This window comes from Dermacentor variabilis, chromosome 3 (assembly GCF_050947875.1).
Source record: "Dermacentor variabilis isolate Ectoservices chromosome 3, ASM5094787v1, whole genome shotgun sequence".
Taxonomy (NCBI): domain Eukaryota; kingdom Metazoa; phylum Arthropoda; class Arachnida; order Ixodida; family Ixodidae; genus Dermacentor; species Dermacentor variabilis.
The window spans coordinates 201,571,978-201,589,854 of NC_134570.1; the positions used below are offsets into that span (position 1 = coordinate 201,571,978).

Below are 17,877 nucleotides of genomic sequence, written 5' to 3' on the forward strand. Positions count from 1 at the left end.
AATTAACTGTTTTTTTTTCCAGGTGATTACTCCTGAAGTTGTCAAAAAGTCGCTTTATTGACGATTTTCTCGGCTAAATTAAGCATTAAGGCCCTCCAGTTAAATATTCTTGAGATGGCTCTCTGTTCGCACCAATCTTTTACCTTCCAATCTAGAATAATGAATTTGAGTAAATTTTGTTTGAGGCGGGAAAATGTTTAGAAAGTCCACAGCCAATCTTTTGGGCAGGCGCCACTGAACTGTGAATTGACTGCAATACACGTGCGGACGGCAATTTAATTCTTGCCGTACGTATTCTGTGCGGAAGATATGGGCACATTGTTTTATATTTGCGGTAAATAACAATAAAGTATCCCTTTACACTGTTTGAATGTTTATTCGCCGGCAACTACGTTTTTGGACGGCGGGTTTGGTAGCCAAACAGGAACCTTCTGGCACACACGAGAGTTACGCGTGGATCGCTCTACATAGCACTAACTGAAGGCTTGTACTGCCGAGCCTGTCTTGCCTGCACACCAGAAATAAAAGGGCGCATACGTACCCATCCCACACCCACGTAGATGGGCGCTAATATGGACTAGCACCCTTGCCCACTAAGTTTGTTTTGCTGTCCACCCTTCGTCTTGGGCGCTATAATTGCACCCCAGCTGTAGGGTGTATGCAACAGCGTCCTTTGGGTGCCCGTCTGGCAAAAAACTGATTTACACCATTAGGGGGGTCAATATGTTTAGTGTGTAATCGAAGAAAGGAAACACTTGTGAGAAAATGCAGTCTTATTTCGTTCTGGACTACAGCACAAGTTTGCTGTGCTCTCTGTTGCTAATCCTCGAAACTCGGAGACGTCGCCGGAGCCAGTTGCTTTGTTCTCGTGCAGTCCGCTATCCCTTGTGCCAAGGGTTCGCACCCGTGAGGCTGGACAAGAGTGTCAGGCCCCCGTCCACGAGCATCGTGATCCCAGTGACGAACGAGGCGTCCTCGGAAGCGAGGAAAGCGATACAGCGGGCGACCTCCTGTGCTGTTCCGATTCGGCCTAGTGCGTGTGCGCTGCTTGTCATCTTCTCCCGCTTCTGCACAAATTGTTCTTCAGTGAAAATTATCCTGATGAAAACGAATGAACGTGCACATGAGTAGAGACACAATGCAGGTGCTGACCGTTAATTGAAGAATTTGAAACTAACGCGTTTTTCAAGCATGCGGCTGCATCAAATTAAATATTTGGTGTTTAAATATACGAAAATTATAGCGCCGGGAAATGAAAAGCCAGTCACCTGAAATAAAAGAATAGGGGCACTGGATAATGTAGGAGCGCGAAACCTGTGTAAGTGTTCCAGCTCTTTTTCTTCTTCTTCTTCTCTCGCTCTCTCTCTCTCTTGGTTACAAGGAAGATGTCCGACTAACATGTCCAACTGCCGTTATTCCAAATCCTTCAAAATAGAGAAAGAGAAGAAAACGAAGAAAGACAGCACCGACTGGACGAAAACTTCTGAGGCATTATTCGTCTCCTGCGTGTTATCATTAAAGCGTCTAATAAGCAATTCTACCTTCAACTATTTCGCTTCTTCATTTTCAACACTAGGGTGTCGTGACTAGGACGGAGTAGGTCTACCGTTTAGGCCCCTGCTGAAGCCCCTACCAAGGCCCCTACCAAGCCTGCTGAAAAGCCGATGAGCTTGACAACGTAGAAGAGGTTCAGCTGTTCAGTTCTCCATCCCAACCGCGAGTTTCACCACTTAACGACTCATAGGAAGGCATGGCACCGTCATACTTTCCCTACCACAAACTATGATCGACATGGAAGGGCTGATGTACGCTTCTCTGATCCCTGCCGGTGAATTGACTAGCCATACTCAATCTTCTTTTTTTTTTACTGAAGAAGGCCGCACTTAGCGAGCTGTACAATAGAACATGTACCCGATGCTGATCTATATGACACATTCAGACACGCGGACCTGTGCAATAATTCTATAGTTCTAACAAAACCTTCAGCCCAATAACAGTTCTGAAATACCCCCAGCGCGTTCACATACCAAGAAGAAAGTCCTGTACGAACGCCAGGAATATTTCAAGTGGCACAACCGAATTTTATGGAGATATGGTAGGGTGGCTAGTGTTATAGTTATTCGATTGAATTAATGATTCGAATTGATGAGTCTTTAGAAGTGAGCGTAATAAAGTAGCTGTGTAAATACCTGACTAGAAGAGCCGAAAATGTTAGCTCAGGGTTAACAACACGAGCTACGCAACAGCCTTGTTAGGATTTGGTTGGCTCACGTTATTGTGGGATTCTTAGCGCGGTAGTGTATTCTTACTTGCACCATTAGAATTGCCCTGGCCACCACTGACACGAATACAAAGTTGGGAAGAGAAACAACGAAGCTGATTGTTAACAAAACACGTATATAAGTAAACGAAGCAAAATACAGACAAACCAATTACCGAGATGCCATGACTAGCAAAAACGTTCACACTTCTCTAGATTTTCTCACACAAACTAAATAGTTATGTAAAACAGTAAGGATGGTGACCGGTCACAGTTACTTGACATGTGTTGCGGTACAGCTGCAGGGCCTGGATCGCGTGAGCATCAGTCGCTACTTACTTCATTAGAATTAGCTGCAGCTCGTCCAAAGAGTCACAGGCGGGGAGTGGTAGAACAATTTTGCCTTGCGCTCCATGTCGCCAGGATCTGTGCATACCACAGGGTGGAGGTAGGACCGCACCCGGATCGTCGCTAAAGTCTTGAAGGTCGGATCCGCAGCCCGCCAGCTTCGCTTCTCCGCCCGGCGTTCCTAAATTCCTGACGATGGGGCCAGCAGCCCGACTGCCTCGCTTCTTCCACTCCGCTCACCGGGCTTACGCTCGACAGAAAAAAAAATTCCCGTTTTCTTTCACCTGTTCTTCTGCTCTCTCTTCCAGAACTCGTGTGCCTTCGTGACTGGCTGTTTCCCGAGGTGCCGCGTCCTGTGAGCTCGCGCCGAATACCACTATTGTTTCCCTTCTTTTAGAGTCACTGGCCGTCCGCCGCACCAGACACGCGCAGATTAGTCTTTATGCATGACAAAGCCCCCTTTCCAAAAAAAAAATACATTTCTTGATGAAGGAAAGAAAAAAACTGCGGCGATGCGCGTGACAGTGACAAGGACTTTATTAGAGTGCCCTGAGGAACTTTATTGGGGGGAACCGAAGGCATCAAATCAAGTTGGTGGCTCCGCCCACGACGGGACAGGCACGTGGTGACTCTCCGCGACGTCGCGGGCCCTCTAGACGACCTGTAGTTGGTTTGTGAAATCCGAGCTCTTCAGCAAAGCGTCCCACTTGGACTTGTATTGAAAGTCGGAGCCGGCGTTGTACGGGCACAGCATGAGCATGTGGCCAAAGGAGCGGCAATCGTGACCGCATTTGGAGCACGGCTGTGGGAAGTTGGGGTCTATCCAGCTGAGCGCTCTGGGGGGAGGTAAGATCTCGTCTGTAAAAGCCTGAAAGTAACAGCCTGAGCCCTGCTCAGTTTCGGGTTGGGATGAGGGAATTTCCCCCAGCTGTGCGCGTAATGCGACGTAATTTCCTGAAAGGTGGTAAGATGATCTTTGAAGTGGCAATCCTGTGGGAGAGTCGGACCCTTAGCTCCGGCGCGGTTCGTGAACTCACGCGCCAGGCAGTCGGCCCGCTCGTTAATATTTCAACCTGCTTGGTTAGTTACGTAGTTAATGTGGGCTGGGAACCACGCTATGGTATGACCTCCACTTTCTTCTCCCGCAGTAATACGAAAGGATCTGTTGTCGATGTCCACTGCGTGTTTGGACTCATTATATTTCAAATCATATATGTACCAAACCGATTGACCGAAATGCAGAATTCACGCAAGGAAGAAAAGAATGACAAGAAAGCATACTGGATCATAAACTTCCCAAACGCTAGAATCAATAGCTGATCCTGACCTACTCAGATAATCAGTTTCAACATTTTCTAAGTCCCTTATGTGCTCGGCATTCAAAGAATATTCTGAAAGCGCTAAACTCCATCTAATAACTCTGCTCTTAAGATGCTTGGCCCGCGACAAATACAACAGAGGCTGGGGGATTGGCTGGATTGTGAATGTAGTTCCATGCAGAATATAGTGGAAGTTCTTGATCGCCCATACTAATGCTAAGCATTCCCTTTCAATGACAGAATATCGTGTTTCAAGTGGGAGAAGCTGCCTGCTTGCAAAGGAAAGGGATGAAGAACCTGCTAATGTTCTTGCATTAAAACAGCACCTATACGAGTATCAAAGGAGTCTTTAAGGAGAGAGAGTTCCTTTAGGATGTTGGGCGCCCTTACAATGGGTATAGAACTAAGCGCGTTCTTCAGATCTTGAAATGCATGATCTCTTTCAGGGATCCAAATCACCCGGTTACGTTGCATTTTTCGCGTTAGCTCAACAAGAGGTCGGGCGATATCAGCGTAATCGGCAATTAGGTCTCGGCAATAAACGCCACTTCAAAGAAAAGAGCGTACTTGTTGCTTGGTTTAAGGTTTTGGAGCATTGCTTGCTCCCGACACCTTCTATATTCTTTGCTAACCGACGGCCTAAAAATATTATTGAAGTTGTTCCTACTTCACGCTTCTGAAGCTTAACTGTTAAGCGTGCGCTCCGAATTCTTTCGAGCAACTGCCGTAGAGTGCTGACATATTCTTCCCAGCTAAAGGTGGCTACAAGCACGTCATATATGCAGAGTGCTGAAAATTAAGCTTTGGGTTTTTTTTTAATTAGACACTGGCTGGCACGCGAAGACCACCTATGCATATAAGCACGTGGCCAGGGGGACACAAAGTGATATGATAAATATCGCTGTCTGCCGACTCGCCGTAAGGGAAAAGGCTAGCCGGACTGATGGACGAGCTCGGCCTGACTGTACTCAACGAACCGGCGTCGCACGCTAGGATCGGACAGGGAGTGTGCCGCGACACATCCGCCGACCTTTCCGTCTGGTCAGGCGCAGGCGTGGTCACTTACTTGGTCGAACTCCTTCGAGGACCTGGGGAGTGACCGCAGCATATTGTGCGTGACCTTGGGGTTGATGAAATCGAAAAAGATGTCTGCCGAAAGGCCAGAATCGTGGACTGGGACATATCGCGGAAAAATAGAGAACGAGACAAGAAGAAGGGCCCGATCGAAGACATCAGGGATTGGTGCAGCAAACTACTCGCGGACGTAGATAAAGTTACCGATGAGATCAAATGGATGGACTGGCGAGAAGAACCCCCCAAAGAACAAAGAAAAAGGAGACAGATCCAGCGGAGCCAGGGACGACGGCGATACCCAACCGTCCAGAGTGGACAGCTGGCTGGCACATCTCGTTGCGGCCAAGAAATCCATGCAACAGAGAGCGAGTAGGCAAAAACTCAGTAGTAAGATACGCAAGAAGATCGCCGAAATCAACCGGGAGAACGAGACGCATTGCGCCTGCCTGTGCGAACAAGAATGGCAGATGTGTGACACGATGAACGGGAACATGAGCGCTGGACCCACCTGGAAGATTCTCAGGCACCTGCTCAACCCGGCAAGCAGCTGAAGGCGACCCGTACAGAGATTGCCAAGCTGCGACACAAGTGCACGGACGGCCCTGAGGCCTTCGCGGAAGAGATCGTGCAGACGCACCTCGCTCGCCAGGAAGGGCACAGTCACGCAGAGTACCGCGCGGCTCCCAACGAGGAGCTGGACGCGGACTTTTCCATGCAGGAAATTGGAACGGTCCTCCAGCTACTGATGACCAACTCGGCAACCGGTCCTAACAATATCACCAACAAAATCCTGAGGAACCTGAACGACGACGCCATCGAGAAGCTCTGCGAGTACATCAACGCGTGCTGGAAGGAGGGCCGAATTTCGCAAGAGAGGAAGATCGCGGTCTTTATACTCATACCAAAGCAGGAAAAACTGCTGGAGGTCCGAAAAATGAGGCCGATCTCCCTCACGTCCTGCGTCGGGAAAGTGATGGAGCATGCCTGCCTCAACAGAGTGACGACGCTGCTCGAGAAGCAGGACGCCTTCGGCACACGCATCATCGGTTTCCGGGAGGGACTTTCCACGCAGGATGCTATGCCGCAGATCAAGGAACAGGTCGTGAAGGCTCCGAGCTCGCACGCGCACGCCCTGCTCGGCCGAGACCTCAGGAGCGCCTTCGGCATTGTGAAGCACATAGCCATACTGGGCAAGATCACCCGACTCAATCTCGGGGCGAGGTCCCACCGCTATGTCAGCAGCTTCCTGAATGGGCGCGAGGCGACAGTCAAGATCGACGGGGATCCACCACGAACGGTCCGAATGGGTGGTGTGAGAACACCGCAGGGCTCCGTACTCTTCCCCATGCTTTTCAACCTCGTCGTGATAGGCCTGCCGGAGCGTCTCGACGCGACAGAGGGCATCAATCATACGATATACGCAGATGGCCTGACGATGTGGGCCACGGAGAACACGAGCGTCGGCGAAATGCTAGCCCGACTGCAGCGGGCCGTCCGGTAGGTGGAACGGCACCTCGAAGACACGGGAGTCGTCTGCTCACCGAAAAAGTCAGAAATTCTGCTCGACAGACCACGCAAAAAAGGACCGCTCCCGCAGGGCGTGCTAGACGCCCGTTGTTTGGGCGTCCGAGTCACGTCGAGGGAGGGGACCCGAATACCGACGGTGTCCAAGTTGTGAGTGCTCGGCCTGTGGCTGGAAGAGAACGGTGCGAGCCGCGAGCTGGCTGCCCGACTGCAGAAGAAAGTGGCCACCGCCACACACCTCGTGCGGCGGTTCGTGAACAGGAGGAAAGGAATGAAGGAACACAACGTGACGAGGACGATACAGACGTACTCACTGAGCCACATAGCGTACGTCGCCGCATAGGCCGACTACAACCGGAGCAAAACCAACAAGCTGAACATGGGGATGCGCAGGGCGTTCAAGACTACCCTGGGAGAACCCCAGTACATTCCAACCCACAGGCTCCTCGAGCTGGGCGTACACAACACGCTGGAGAAGATCGCCGCGGCGCAGAGAATCGCGCAGCTGGAGAGGCTGTCGAGCACCAGAACGAGAACATGAATCCTAGACCCTCTCGGCATTCAATATCATGAGGCACGTGGACTGAAGGAAACACTGCTACCGGAAATCAGGGACGCCATACAGACGGAAAACATGCCGAAGAATATGCACCCGGTGCATGACGTGCAAGGACGTATACGCAGGGCGGTAGCAATCCTCGAGAAGCACGGAAGACGAGAACGCGTCCTCTTCGTCGACGCAGCCAGGTACCCACGGTCAGCCGGTGACTCTGATGGCGAAGAGGGACGTCAACCACCACCGCCGCTACAGCGCAATTCGCGAGACCAGCCAGAGTTACCAACACCGCAATCACTACTACTGCTAGGACAAAAATGGCGGCAGCAACAGTGGCAACGTCGACACGGCCGGCCGACGGCGGCGGCGCCCGCCTTCTCCATAGCAGTCGTAGATACGAAGCGAATGATCCGAGTCACGGCATCAGCGAGGCTGCCGTCGGCTGAAGCAGCGGAGATGCTCATAGCTCTCGCGGTACTCCACGGAGGTGCGGAGGATAGCCTAATCATCAGCGACTCGAAATCAGCCATTCGAAACTGCACCAAAGGTTCCGTGTCCGCGGATGTGGCACACATGCTCAACGCCCGGGCCGGGGATTTCGAGTCTGGCAGGATTACAAACAAGTCCCTCAAGCGGTTCACCAAGCACGCCGGCGAGCTTGGCAGTAACAACTCCTCCCTCGTGTGACGCGACTGTGGCGGGAGCGGAGAATAACGCGAGTGGAGAAGCCGGAGGGCAGTGCGTGCGCGTAAAGGTGACCAGAAGAGCGGGCATTGTCCTTGCCTCGGCTACGTAAAGTCACTGCAAATTTCCAAGTACTGTAAGCTTTATTGAAAAAAAATTAAATTATGGGGTTTTACGTGCCAAAACCACTTTCTGATTATGAGACACGCCGTTGTGGAGGACTCCGGAAATTTTGACCACCTGGGGTTCTTTAACCTGCACCTCTATCTAAGTACACGGGTGTTTTCACATTTCGCCTCCATCGAAATGCGGCGGCCGCGGCCGGAATTCAATCCCGCGACCTCGTGCTCAGGAGCCCAACACCATAGCCACTGAGCAACCACGGCGGGTAAGTTTTATTCAAATCAAGAGCAACAACTGCATGGCTGGCCACGCTGTAATATGCTGATTTTGCCAGCCGAGATGGGAAGGGTAACAGTTATCTTTGCCTATACCTCCGCCCTGTTGGCCGACTAAACGACGCACGCACCAGCCCTGTCCAATCAATGAGGAGTGTTGCGCCGATCTTTACTCTTTAATGCGTAATCATGCGAACGGCAATTGAAATTTGGGGTCGACTATGTCGGGGCACAGACGTGTAAGAAGAACTCTATCAAGTTAAACTGTGTTGAAACACGAGTGCCTCGAACGTTCAAATGCAAACACACACACCTAGTGCAGTCAATAAAAAGTTAATTATTCAATTTTAGTAAATTGGGATGCTAACAGCGGCAATTACCATCTCACTTTGTGTCCCCCTGGCCACGTGATTTACTTGCAGGGGTGGTCTTCACGTGCCTCCCAGTGGCTAAGTTTAAGAAAATCATTAAACTTAATTTTGAACACCCGGTACAGCGCACAACGTTATTCAAGCCAGACAGAAGAGTACGCGTGAGTCGAGGGAAAATTGCCAAAGCAGTCTTAATGTCGAAGGGCATAAAGCGAAATTGTTAGTGTCGAAATTATGTGGAAAACGCTGTCTTGGCTCTGGATTTCTCTTCGAGTGGCACTTGCCAATAGCCCCTTGGGAGATGGAGTTTTGAAAAATAAATCTTCTTTCCCCCTACCGACAACATCAGCTCTGTCCTTGGTATTGGCTCGGCATCCGAGACTAGCACGCTGTTAATGCGCCGGATATCAATGCACGATCGATAACCTTTGCCGGACTTTTTAAGAAAATTCAAAGAAGAATTGTGGGGATAATTTGAGCGTTCCATCACACATCGCTTCAACGTGTCATTCACTGCACATTCAACAGCCTTCTTCATAAAAAAAGGCAAAGGGCCTTGCGACGTGTTAATCGGTTCTGAAGTGCTCAACTCAAAAGAACATTGTAGGAGTGTCATCTTGCCAGGGACTTCCGAAGATATGTCTTTAGAAGCCACTAACAGTTCTTGCAGCTTAGACCTTTGGCTTTCATCAAGGCCATCAGAGGCCCGAATGCTTTCGATTCCCCCGCTGCTCCAGCTTTAATGTTTGGTATGGGCGCTTGAGTTTCCGGTTCTTCTACTACGACAAACGAGGAAGTTTGGAACGCGGCTACTGGTTGGCGCTCTCCACACCAGTTTAGCATGTTTATGTGTAATGTTATAATGGTATGGCCAACCCCCAACCAGTAGTCAAAGTTATTTTTCTTTCCAGTGCCTACAAATGATCCGTTCCATTGCATCATGAGTTTGTTATCACTGATTGGGAGGAGTATGAGCACGCGATCTCCTACTTTCAGCTGTCGGTGGCAACTGTTCCGGTCGTAGTACCTCTTCTGAGTCCTATGAGCAATGCACAAGTTCTGGTGAGCTACATTCAAGGTCTCTTCTAATCGGCTCTTGAGGTTGAGGACATAAGTCTATGTTGTTTAATTACCTTCCTTGCGCCGGTTTCTTGTCGAAAGATCCTTGAGTATGGACAAGGGTCCTCGTACTTGACGTCCGTTTATCAGTTCAAATGGTGAAAAGCCGAGGCTCGTTTGTGTAACTTCACGATAGGCAAAATGAAGTGGGGCGAGATATTGATCCCAGGCTTTCGGTTTTTCTTGGCATAGCGTCCGCAGCGTCACCTTAATGGTGCTGTTAAAGTGCTCCATCATTCTATTGCACATAGGGTGATACTGCATTGAGCTCAGTTGCTTCATCGCGAGTAGATCATTTCTTCCTCTAATCAAGTCTGACTTAATGCAAGATGCCTGGTGACGAAGAATTTCGCATGGGAAGCCGATACTTGGGAACATCTCAACCAGCCCTCCGATTACAGTTGCTCAATCAATCGAAGGTAAAGGGATGGCGTCCATGTTGCAAAATCCACTAGAGTGAGTATATACCGGTTGCCCTTACTCGATGTTGGACTCAAAGGGCCCATGATATCTACCGCGACCCTCTCGAATGATGTATCAATAAGCGGCCTTCATCGAAGGGGAGGCTTGCCCCCTCTATCCTGTGGAAAGGTTCCTTGACCGGCATCACACGATCTGACAAATCGTTTAACGTCCTTTTGGACGCCTGGTCACAAAATGATCGAAGGACCCGTGTCATGTTTGTACGAATGCCTTGCTGCCAAGACAATGAGTTTTTACGCGCCATGTTAAGAACATCGAGGCGCAGGAACTTTGGTACCACAGCTTGTTCCATTACTTTTCCCAGACGCATTTGATAGGATCGCTACAATACACCCTTACCCAGGTAAAACGACTGAGCAGTTGCACCTGTTCCCAGAATATTTTCCACAGTTTATTTGTAAAAATTCGAAGTGTTTCGTCTTCCTGCTGTTTTGTCCAAGACACTTTTCTCGATAGCTGGAGAGCTCCAACGTGTACTGGAGGTCATGGCTTCGATATCTTGCCACCCACTATAACCTTCAGAGAAGCACTATCTTCTTTCAATGTGTTCAATTTAGGTGCAGCACTTGCTAGAGACGTAAACGAAGACGCTTTCTAGTTGGGATCTGGTTCCACGGGTTGGCGTGATCCAGGAACGTTCGCAATGACCACATCATACAACAGACTACCCATAGAAAAAAGGGGGTTAACCGAGGGGCCCGATTATTATAATTCATATCATGAGAAGCCAACAAACACTGACACCAAGGACAACATAGGGGAAATTACTTGTGCTTAATAAATGAATAACGATCCATAATGGAAATTAAAGTGGATGAAAAAACAACGGAAGAATGATGAAAAAAACAACAACAAAAATGATGAAAAAACAACAACAAAAAACAACAAGTTGTTTTTTCATCCACTTTAATTTCCATTTATGTATCGTTATTCATTTATTAAGCGCAAGTAATTTCCCCTATGTTGTCCTTGGTGTCAGTGTTTGTTGGCTTCTCATGAACAGACTACCCATGCACTTTGCGACCGAAAGACCGGAGAAGTACGGTGATGAAATGTTCACCCCTGCGTCCTGAACGTTAATGCAGCTACCATCAGCCACTAGTGTAGACTCAGCGCCTAAGATTGCTGCGTCCTGTACGAGAGCTCATCGCACAACTATACTGTTGGTTACTGTATCTTCCAGCACCCATACTGTCTGTTCAAAAAGCTCCCGTTTTAACACCGGCGTGTCAAAACATTTCTTCGGCGAGACTCCCAAAGCAATGGACGAAGCTTCTTCGTCTCACTGCCCGGTAACACTTTCAATGCCTTCCCTAGCATCTTTTTGCTGGCCTGGAGGCATTAGGCATCATATTTATGAGCCCTCAGCACCAAGTTCATTCCGCTTGCATGATTGCACGTCGTGTCCATATTTGCGGAAATATTCGCAATCTGGGCGTTTTAGCTTCCTACGGCAATCGGGCGTCTTGCGTCCCGTCTTGTCACATATGAAGTAACAGACTTGCCACTCCCCCGCCTGCTCATCCTCCGTTGCTTTTCCAGGATTTTCGCTCAAGCTTCTCCTTGAACACCGGCGCATTACGCTGTCTTTGAGCCCCTAAATAGTGCTCCGCTACTTCCTAGGCTTCATCCATGGTCTTGTAGTTTTTCTCGCGAAGGAAAAGCGCCAAACGACTATGGCAGTTTTTCAAGAATTCTTCTGCAACTATCAAGTCTCGAACCGCATTGAATGTCTTCCTTGGGTTTGCCACTTCCACCCAGTGGTAGAAGTAGCTAAACAATCGCGTAGTATAATGCGTGCCGGTTTCTCAATCAAGTGGTTTAGTTTGCAGAAATCTTTTTCGTTAACCCTCAGCTGTGAACTACACCGTTACAACAGGTCTAGTTTTGTTTTGTTATTATCCAGGGAGTCTTCGGACGACAAACGACCAAGCACTTTCAGTGTTTCTCCACCGAGGTACAAGCAGATATCGGTGGCCACCTTTTATTTTGGCCAGCCCTGTCCCGTGGCTAGATGATCAAAGCGCTTAAAATAAGCGTTGAGGTCATCTCGAGAATCACTGGTCATTCGGGTGAGATTATGTGGGTTGATGGAAGTTGAGATCTCTGCTTGGTTCGTGTGACCTGAAGCATTCCCATTTCCTTTACTTTCTCCCGCCTGCAAATTCTGTTCTAATTTAAGCCGCTGTTCGGCCGGCTCTTTTTCGGCAGCCCGTTCCTCACGCGCCTTCGCAGCCTCCTCACGCGCCTTGGCTACTTGCTTGAGCGCCCAATTTCTTAATTCTGGGCCCTGCAGCCCCAAGCGCTCAAGTAACGTAATAAGCTCTACTAACCTCATGTTTATTATTCTCCGTTCAAGCAGCTATGAAGAAAAAGTTTCGTCCTGTCGCAGCGGACGCCAATTTGATAGAATTTGGTTTGTCCACGTAAATGCCACGTAAATGTTTGCCGAGTGGTGTATTTACATTTGCATGATTCTAATTGTTCTGGCCGCCACTGAGATGAATACACAGTGGAGAAGAGAAAGAACGAAGCCAATTGTTAACGAAATATGTACATAATTAAGACAGAGCAAAACACAAACACACTAAACGAGACGCCATGACTAAGAAAAACGTTCATGTAGCTCTAATTGTTCTCACACAAACTAAACAATCATTTAAAACAGTAAGATCCGTGACCAGTCACAATTACTTGACATACGTTGCAGTGCAGCTGCAGGGTGTCGGTCGCGTGCGCATGAGTCACTGCTTGCTTCTTTCGGATTAGCCGCAGCAAGGCAAGGGAGTCACAGGAGAGGAGGGCATTGTTGCATTCCGCACCATGTCACCAGGATACGTGAACACCCCAGGCCGGAGGTAGGACAGAGTCCGAACTGTCGATGAAGTCCGGAAGTTTGGGCCCGCAGATCGCCGGCTTCGCTTCTCCCCCTGGTGTTCCTGGCGTCTTGAGATTCGAACCCGCAGCCCGACAGCCTCGCTTCGTCAGCCCGCCGCTCCTGAGGTCTTGAGGTTCGACAGCCTCACTTCTTCCACGCCACCATACCAGGCTTCTTCTGGAAAGAAAAAAACCTCCCTTCTTCTTTCTTCTCTTCGTGTTCTCCCTCTTCCAGAACTCGTGTGCATTCGCGATTGGCTGTTGGCCGAGGTGCCGCGTCCTGCGGGCTCGCGCTATTGTTTTTCTTTTTTTAGAGTCACTGGCCGTCCGCCGCCCCGGACACGTGCACAATAGTCTTTATACATGACAAGCCCTTGAAGTGACAGATGGGGGAGTTGTTAAGGGTTCAATTCTTTTTGAATGGCGCCACAGGAAGATACATATTAATGTTTGCGTTCATAGCGTCATTTTATACTCATGTCTTTGCGTCGCCATTTTGAAGAAATGAGCACTTGAACTACTACAGCAAAGCTACGGACTGACTTCGCCGATATTTAAGCATTACGTGAGTATAGCTTTAAAGCTGCGAAAGGTAAATTTATGTTACCACTAGAATGGAGTATAGAGATTGCGTGAATCATTTCTAACTCACGTGACATTATTTAAGAACCTAGTCGCAGACAAGAAGCAGCAATAATGAAGGCCTTGGTAGAAGAGCTTGTGATGAAGTTCAAAAAGATATTACTGGTCGAGTGTGCCACAAAACAAGCAAGAAACGATGAAATTGCGGTTGTTCTAGCCTTTATGACTTGAAAGTAAGGAGCAGGAAGAACACTGCCGTCATAACTTCTGACGTAATTTACGCGTTAACGAAGTCAACCACGTCGAAAAGACAGGAGAAGCATCCAGGATCTGCCTCAGTGGAGACCGCCATGAGTTTCCGGCGCATTTGTGTTTTATGTATATCTTAGGACCGCGCGCCCAAACCCTCCACTACTAAGTTAATTTCAGAAGAGAAAAAAGGAAGGGTGGAAAACATCGATGTTTCTTTAGCTGTGCCAGAACATTTCATCATGCGAAACTGCGTCGACTTTCGTGCGACAACTCTAAGGGATGACCCATAACACCAGCGTACACCCCTCGCTCAGATGCAGACAGAAGAAACGAGAAGAATTGATCACAGTCTCCAGTTGTCACCAGTCACTTAGATGACCAAGATTTCTTTTTAATCTGCCCAAATGGGGCCAAACGAAAGCAAACCGACTTCTCGAAATTTTATTCGATGGAGGAAGTCAGCGCAGTTTTTACATATTGTGTAGGTTAAAGAAAGTTAAAAGGCAAGTTTCTCAATGAGAAACAGATGGCCATCGCTGGATTCAGAAGTATTGCGCTAGATAAAAAATGGAACAGGAAAGTACGGTGCAGACTGCCTCCAGTCATTACGAATTCCGTAGTATGTGAGTTTTCTCCACTGAAATCCCCGCGATATGAAATAAATATGCATCATCATCAAAAACATTTATTGGTGAATGGAGGATCTTTTGTGGTAGTCCGTCATGGAATAAATATGCAGTAACTCGACAAAGCTCACCGACTCCACTATTATATAGGCAATTCCGCAGAATGCCCCAAAGCAAGCGGACATCATCTTCTAACAAGTGTGGGGTTTGACTTCGGGAATTTAAATTTCTCTATACTGCCCGAATTTAAATATCTTCCCTCGGGACCACGCTATGATTCTGCAAGGTCAATGAAGTGTGTCGTGTTTGTATAAAGGTACAGCATAAATACGCGACGTCAAAGCAGTAACAGAAAAAGAAAAAAATTAACCAGCTACCTTTTATTTATTTATTTATTTATTTGAATATACTGCCAGCTGCTTTTTGGCAGCCAAAGCAGGAGTGGTACATAGCAAATAAAAAGAGATACTGTACAAGCAAAGAAAATGTCAAAATAATATTCGAACACAGCATGCTCACACACAGTGCAACACAGATCATACTTGTACGCTACTGCGCAGAACAATATCTCAAAAACTAATGACACGAGTTGAATAAAAATTCGGTACGAAAGGAATTGCGTGCTTCGCTCACAACTGAGAAATAGCCGATAAGAAAGTGTCGACAGTACGCTTGTTTGTTACCTCTTGTGGAAGTCTGTTCCATTCTCTTATCGTTTTAGAAAAAAAAATGAAAATTGATAAGCGATAGTTCTAGCCTGGGGCACAATAAGGGTAAGTTTGTGCTTTCCGCGGGTACTTCTACACGTGTTAAACTGTAAGTATGTGTCAAAATTCATGTTAGTTTGGCCGTTGACTATCGTGTAAAGAATCTTCAGACGGTGTAGCTTACGGCGTTCCTCCAGTGTCGGAAGATCAGACCTTGAACGGAGATTAGATAGTGACACTTGTCTTCCGTAGGCATTACAAATAAACCTGAGTGCTCTTTTTGCATTTTTTCCAGCCTCTCTGTATCAGTCTTAGTGTGCGGGTCCCAAACGACATCACCATATTCAAGTAGAGGACGCACCAGTGAAGTATAACAAACTAGTTTGTCTTGCTTGTACAGTGCTTCAGACGTTGCCGAAGTAACCATAGTCTTTTTGAGGCTGACGAAACTATGTTTTAATGTGCGCACTCCATCTTAAATCGCGGGATATTTCAATCCCCAGATATTTAAACGTATCGACAAGAGTAACTCCAACGTCGTTTATTTTGTATGCATGCGATAGTGGACTGTCCTTTTTTGTTACAGTCATTTGGGAGCACTAAGGGATATTTAAGCTCATTTTCCAGGTCTGGCACCAGTTAGAAATTGATGTTAGAGAATTACTTAAGAGTAATTGATCATCTTTAGTTTGAATGACATGATAAACAACGCAGTCATCCGAGAAAAATCCGCATTGTACAGCAGTGTCAAGCGAGAGATCATTCAGACAAACGAGAAAAAGTAATGGTCCAAGGACGGACCCTTCAGGTACGCCTGAAAGGACTGGAAGCATTGATGATTTATAGTCACCCATTTGAACATATTGTTGGCGTTGCGTTAGGTAAGAGACAAGCCACCTCAGAATACGCTCATTTCCAAAGAGATGCTTTAGTTTTAATATCATTTTGGAATGCGACACGCGGTCAAAGGCTTTTTCAAAGTCTAGAAAGATTATGTCGACCTGGCCACTGTTATCAAGAACTGCAAACAAATCATTAGTAATGTGGAGTGACTGTGTCACTGTTGAAAGGCCACGCCTGAATCCGTGCTGACTGTTCACGAAAAAATTGTTGCCTTCTAGGAAGCTGCTTAAATGTTTGAAAAAAAAATGTTCTAATACCTTGCTAGCTGTGCACAACAACGACACCGGGCGACAGTTACTTACTGTGAGCTTATCGCCAGTCTTGTGTATTAGTGTAATTTTGCCTATTTTCCAGTCAGAAGGAACTTCTCCTTTCTGCAAACTTTTGCTAAACATAATATAAAGATACTTGGCAGACCACTCCGCGTATCTAAACAAAAATGCATTTGGGATTTCGTCGGGTCCCGAAGATTTCCTAATGTCGAAGCTAAGCAGTGCTGAAAAAATACCTTCTTCTGTGATTATTAGCTGTAAAACAATGCAACGTTCCAAACTCAGGACACTGCATATGCTGCGCATGCTTTTGTGTTTTTAATTTGGTGGTGTAGCAGTCGGACCACACTCGCTAGCATGTTGTGCATCCCATAATACCTTCATGCGCCGCCGGCCGATATAGTTAATTGTACCGCCGGCCTTCAGTATCTTAGGTTGTACAATGCTTGGACCAGTATATTCTGCGTAGCGTACTGATCTTCTCCACTGCAAATATTAACCACCTGCTATACAGCAAGGGAAAGTACTATCAGAACAATACGACGTCTATAGACTAGTGCAGCGACATCAAACCGGTTATCCGGTTATTCGATTCACCGGTTATTCGAATTCGAATACCGGATAACTGGAGTGATCGGTTATTTGGTTAGTAGTAACCGGAAATTCGAATAGCCAGATATTCGGATACACTGGTATTTGTTCATCTGTACTTGTGCCCAAATTACCTCTCTTTCTCTCTTCTATTAGATTTCTAGTTATTTTTGCAACCGTTAGTGCGAGCCAGATATCCTGTCTCGTTAACCTGCTTACTTTTCCTTTTCAAATTTACCTTTCTGAAATGCTGTGCTCTCTAAAACAGTCCTACAGGTTTTCTCCCTGAAATTATTCCAAGCGCCAGCTATATTAGTCTAAGCGCCAGTCAATTTAATCTCAGCACCAAATAATTTATCCTACGCACTACGTATTTTAACCCTAATTAGGGTGAATTTAATCCAAAGTAAAGGTGCATTTGCAGAGGTGTTATAGCTGTTCAAAACAATTACTAAATGTTGTAATTTTACGCCGGCCAAACCTAATTGAAGAGCTTTCTTGAAGACCTTTCTTGAAGGGCATTGTCATGGGACTGAAGAAATGCCTTTCCCGCGCGATATATCATAGAAATATTGCACTGATATGGGCAATATATTATCGTGTAGTGGAATGGGGTAGTGTGTCGTCCGTACAGAAACAATGGGAGAACAGGGGACACTTCTGCGATGACGCCACCAGTAGGGCGCTGCGATCGACCAGCGTGCCTAGCGCGCGAAATTTAAACATGTGCAAAACTTTCTGTATTTATAAACTAAAATGGTCTCACAACATTTGAATTTAGTAATATTCACAAAATATAAGCAGTACAAACTTTTAGTACACATGAAAACGGGTTCTCAGCTTGCACGTTTCGAACCGCATATCATGCTGTATTCCTGATCGTCTGCTCGGCGCTTCGATTGCAGAAGACAAACAAACACACGTCAAGTCG

The 17,877-nt window shown here is 47.3% G+C and overlaps 1 protein-coding gene across 1 annotated transcript in view; it reads right to left on the reverse strand.

Moving 5' to 3' along the window:
- Nucleotides 1–816: 816 nt before the first annotated feature.
- The window catches only part of LOC142574391 (putative oxidoreductase TM_0325), a 144,329-nt gene continuing 127,268 nt past the window's right edge, over nucleotides 817–17,877 (reverse strand). Inside the window, exon 9 of the mRNA XM_075683485.1 lies at nucleotides 817–1,067. Within this exon, the coding sequence (XP_075539600.1) occupies nucleotides 879–1,067 (189 nt within the window). The 3' untranslated portion in view covers nucleotides 817–878. The remainder of the gene's footprint in view (nucleotides 1,068–17,877) is intronic.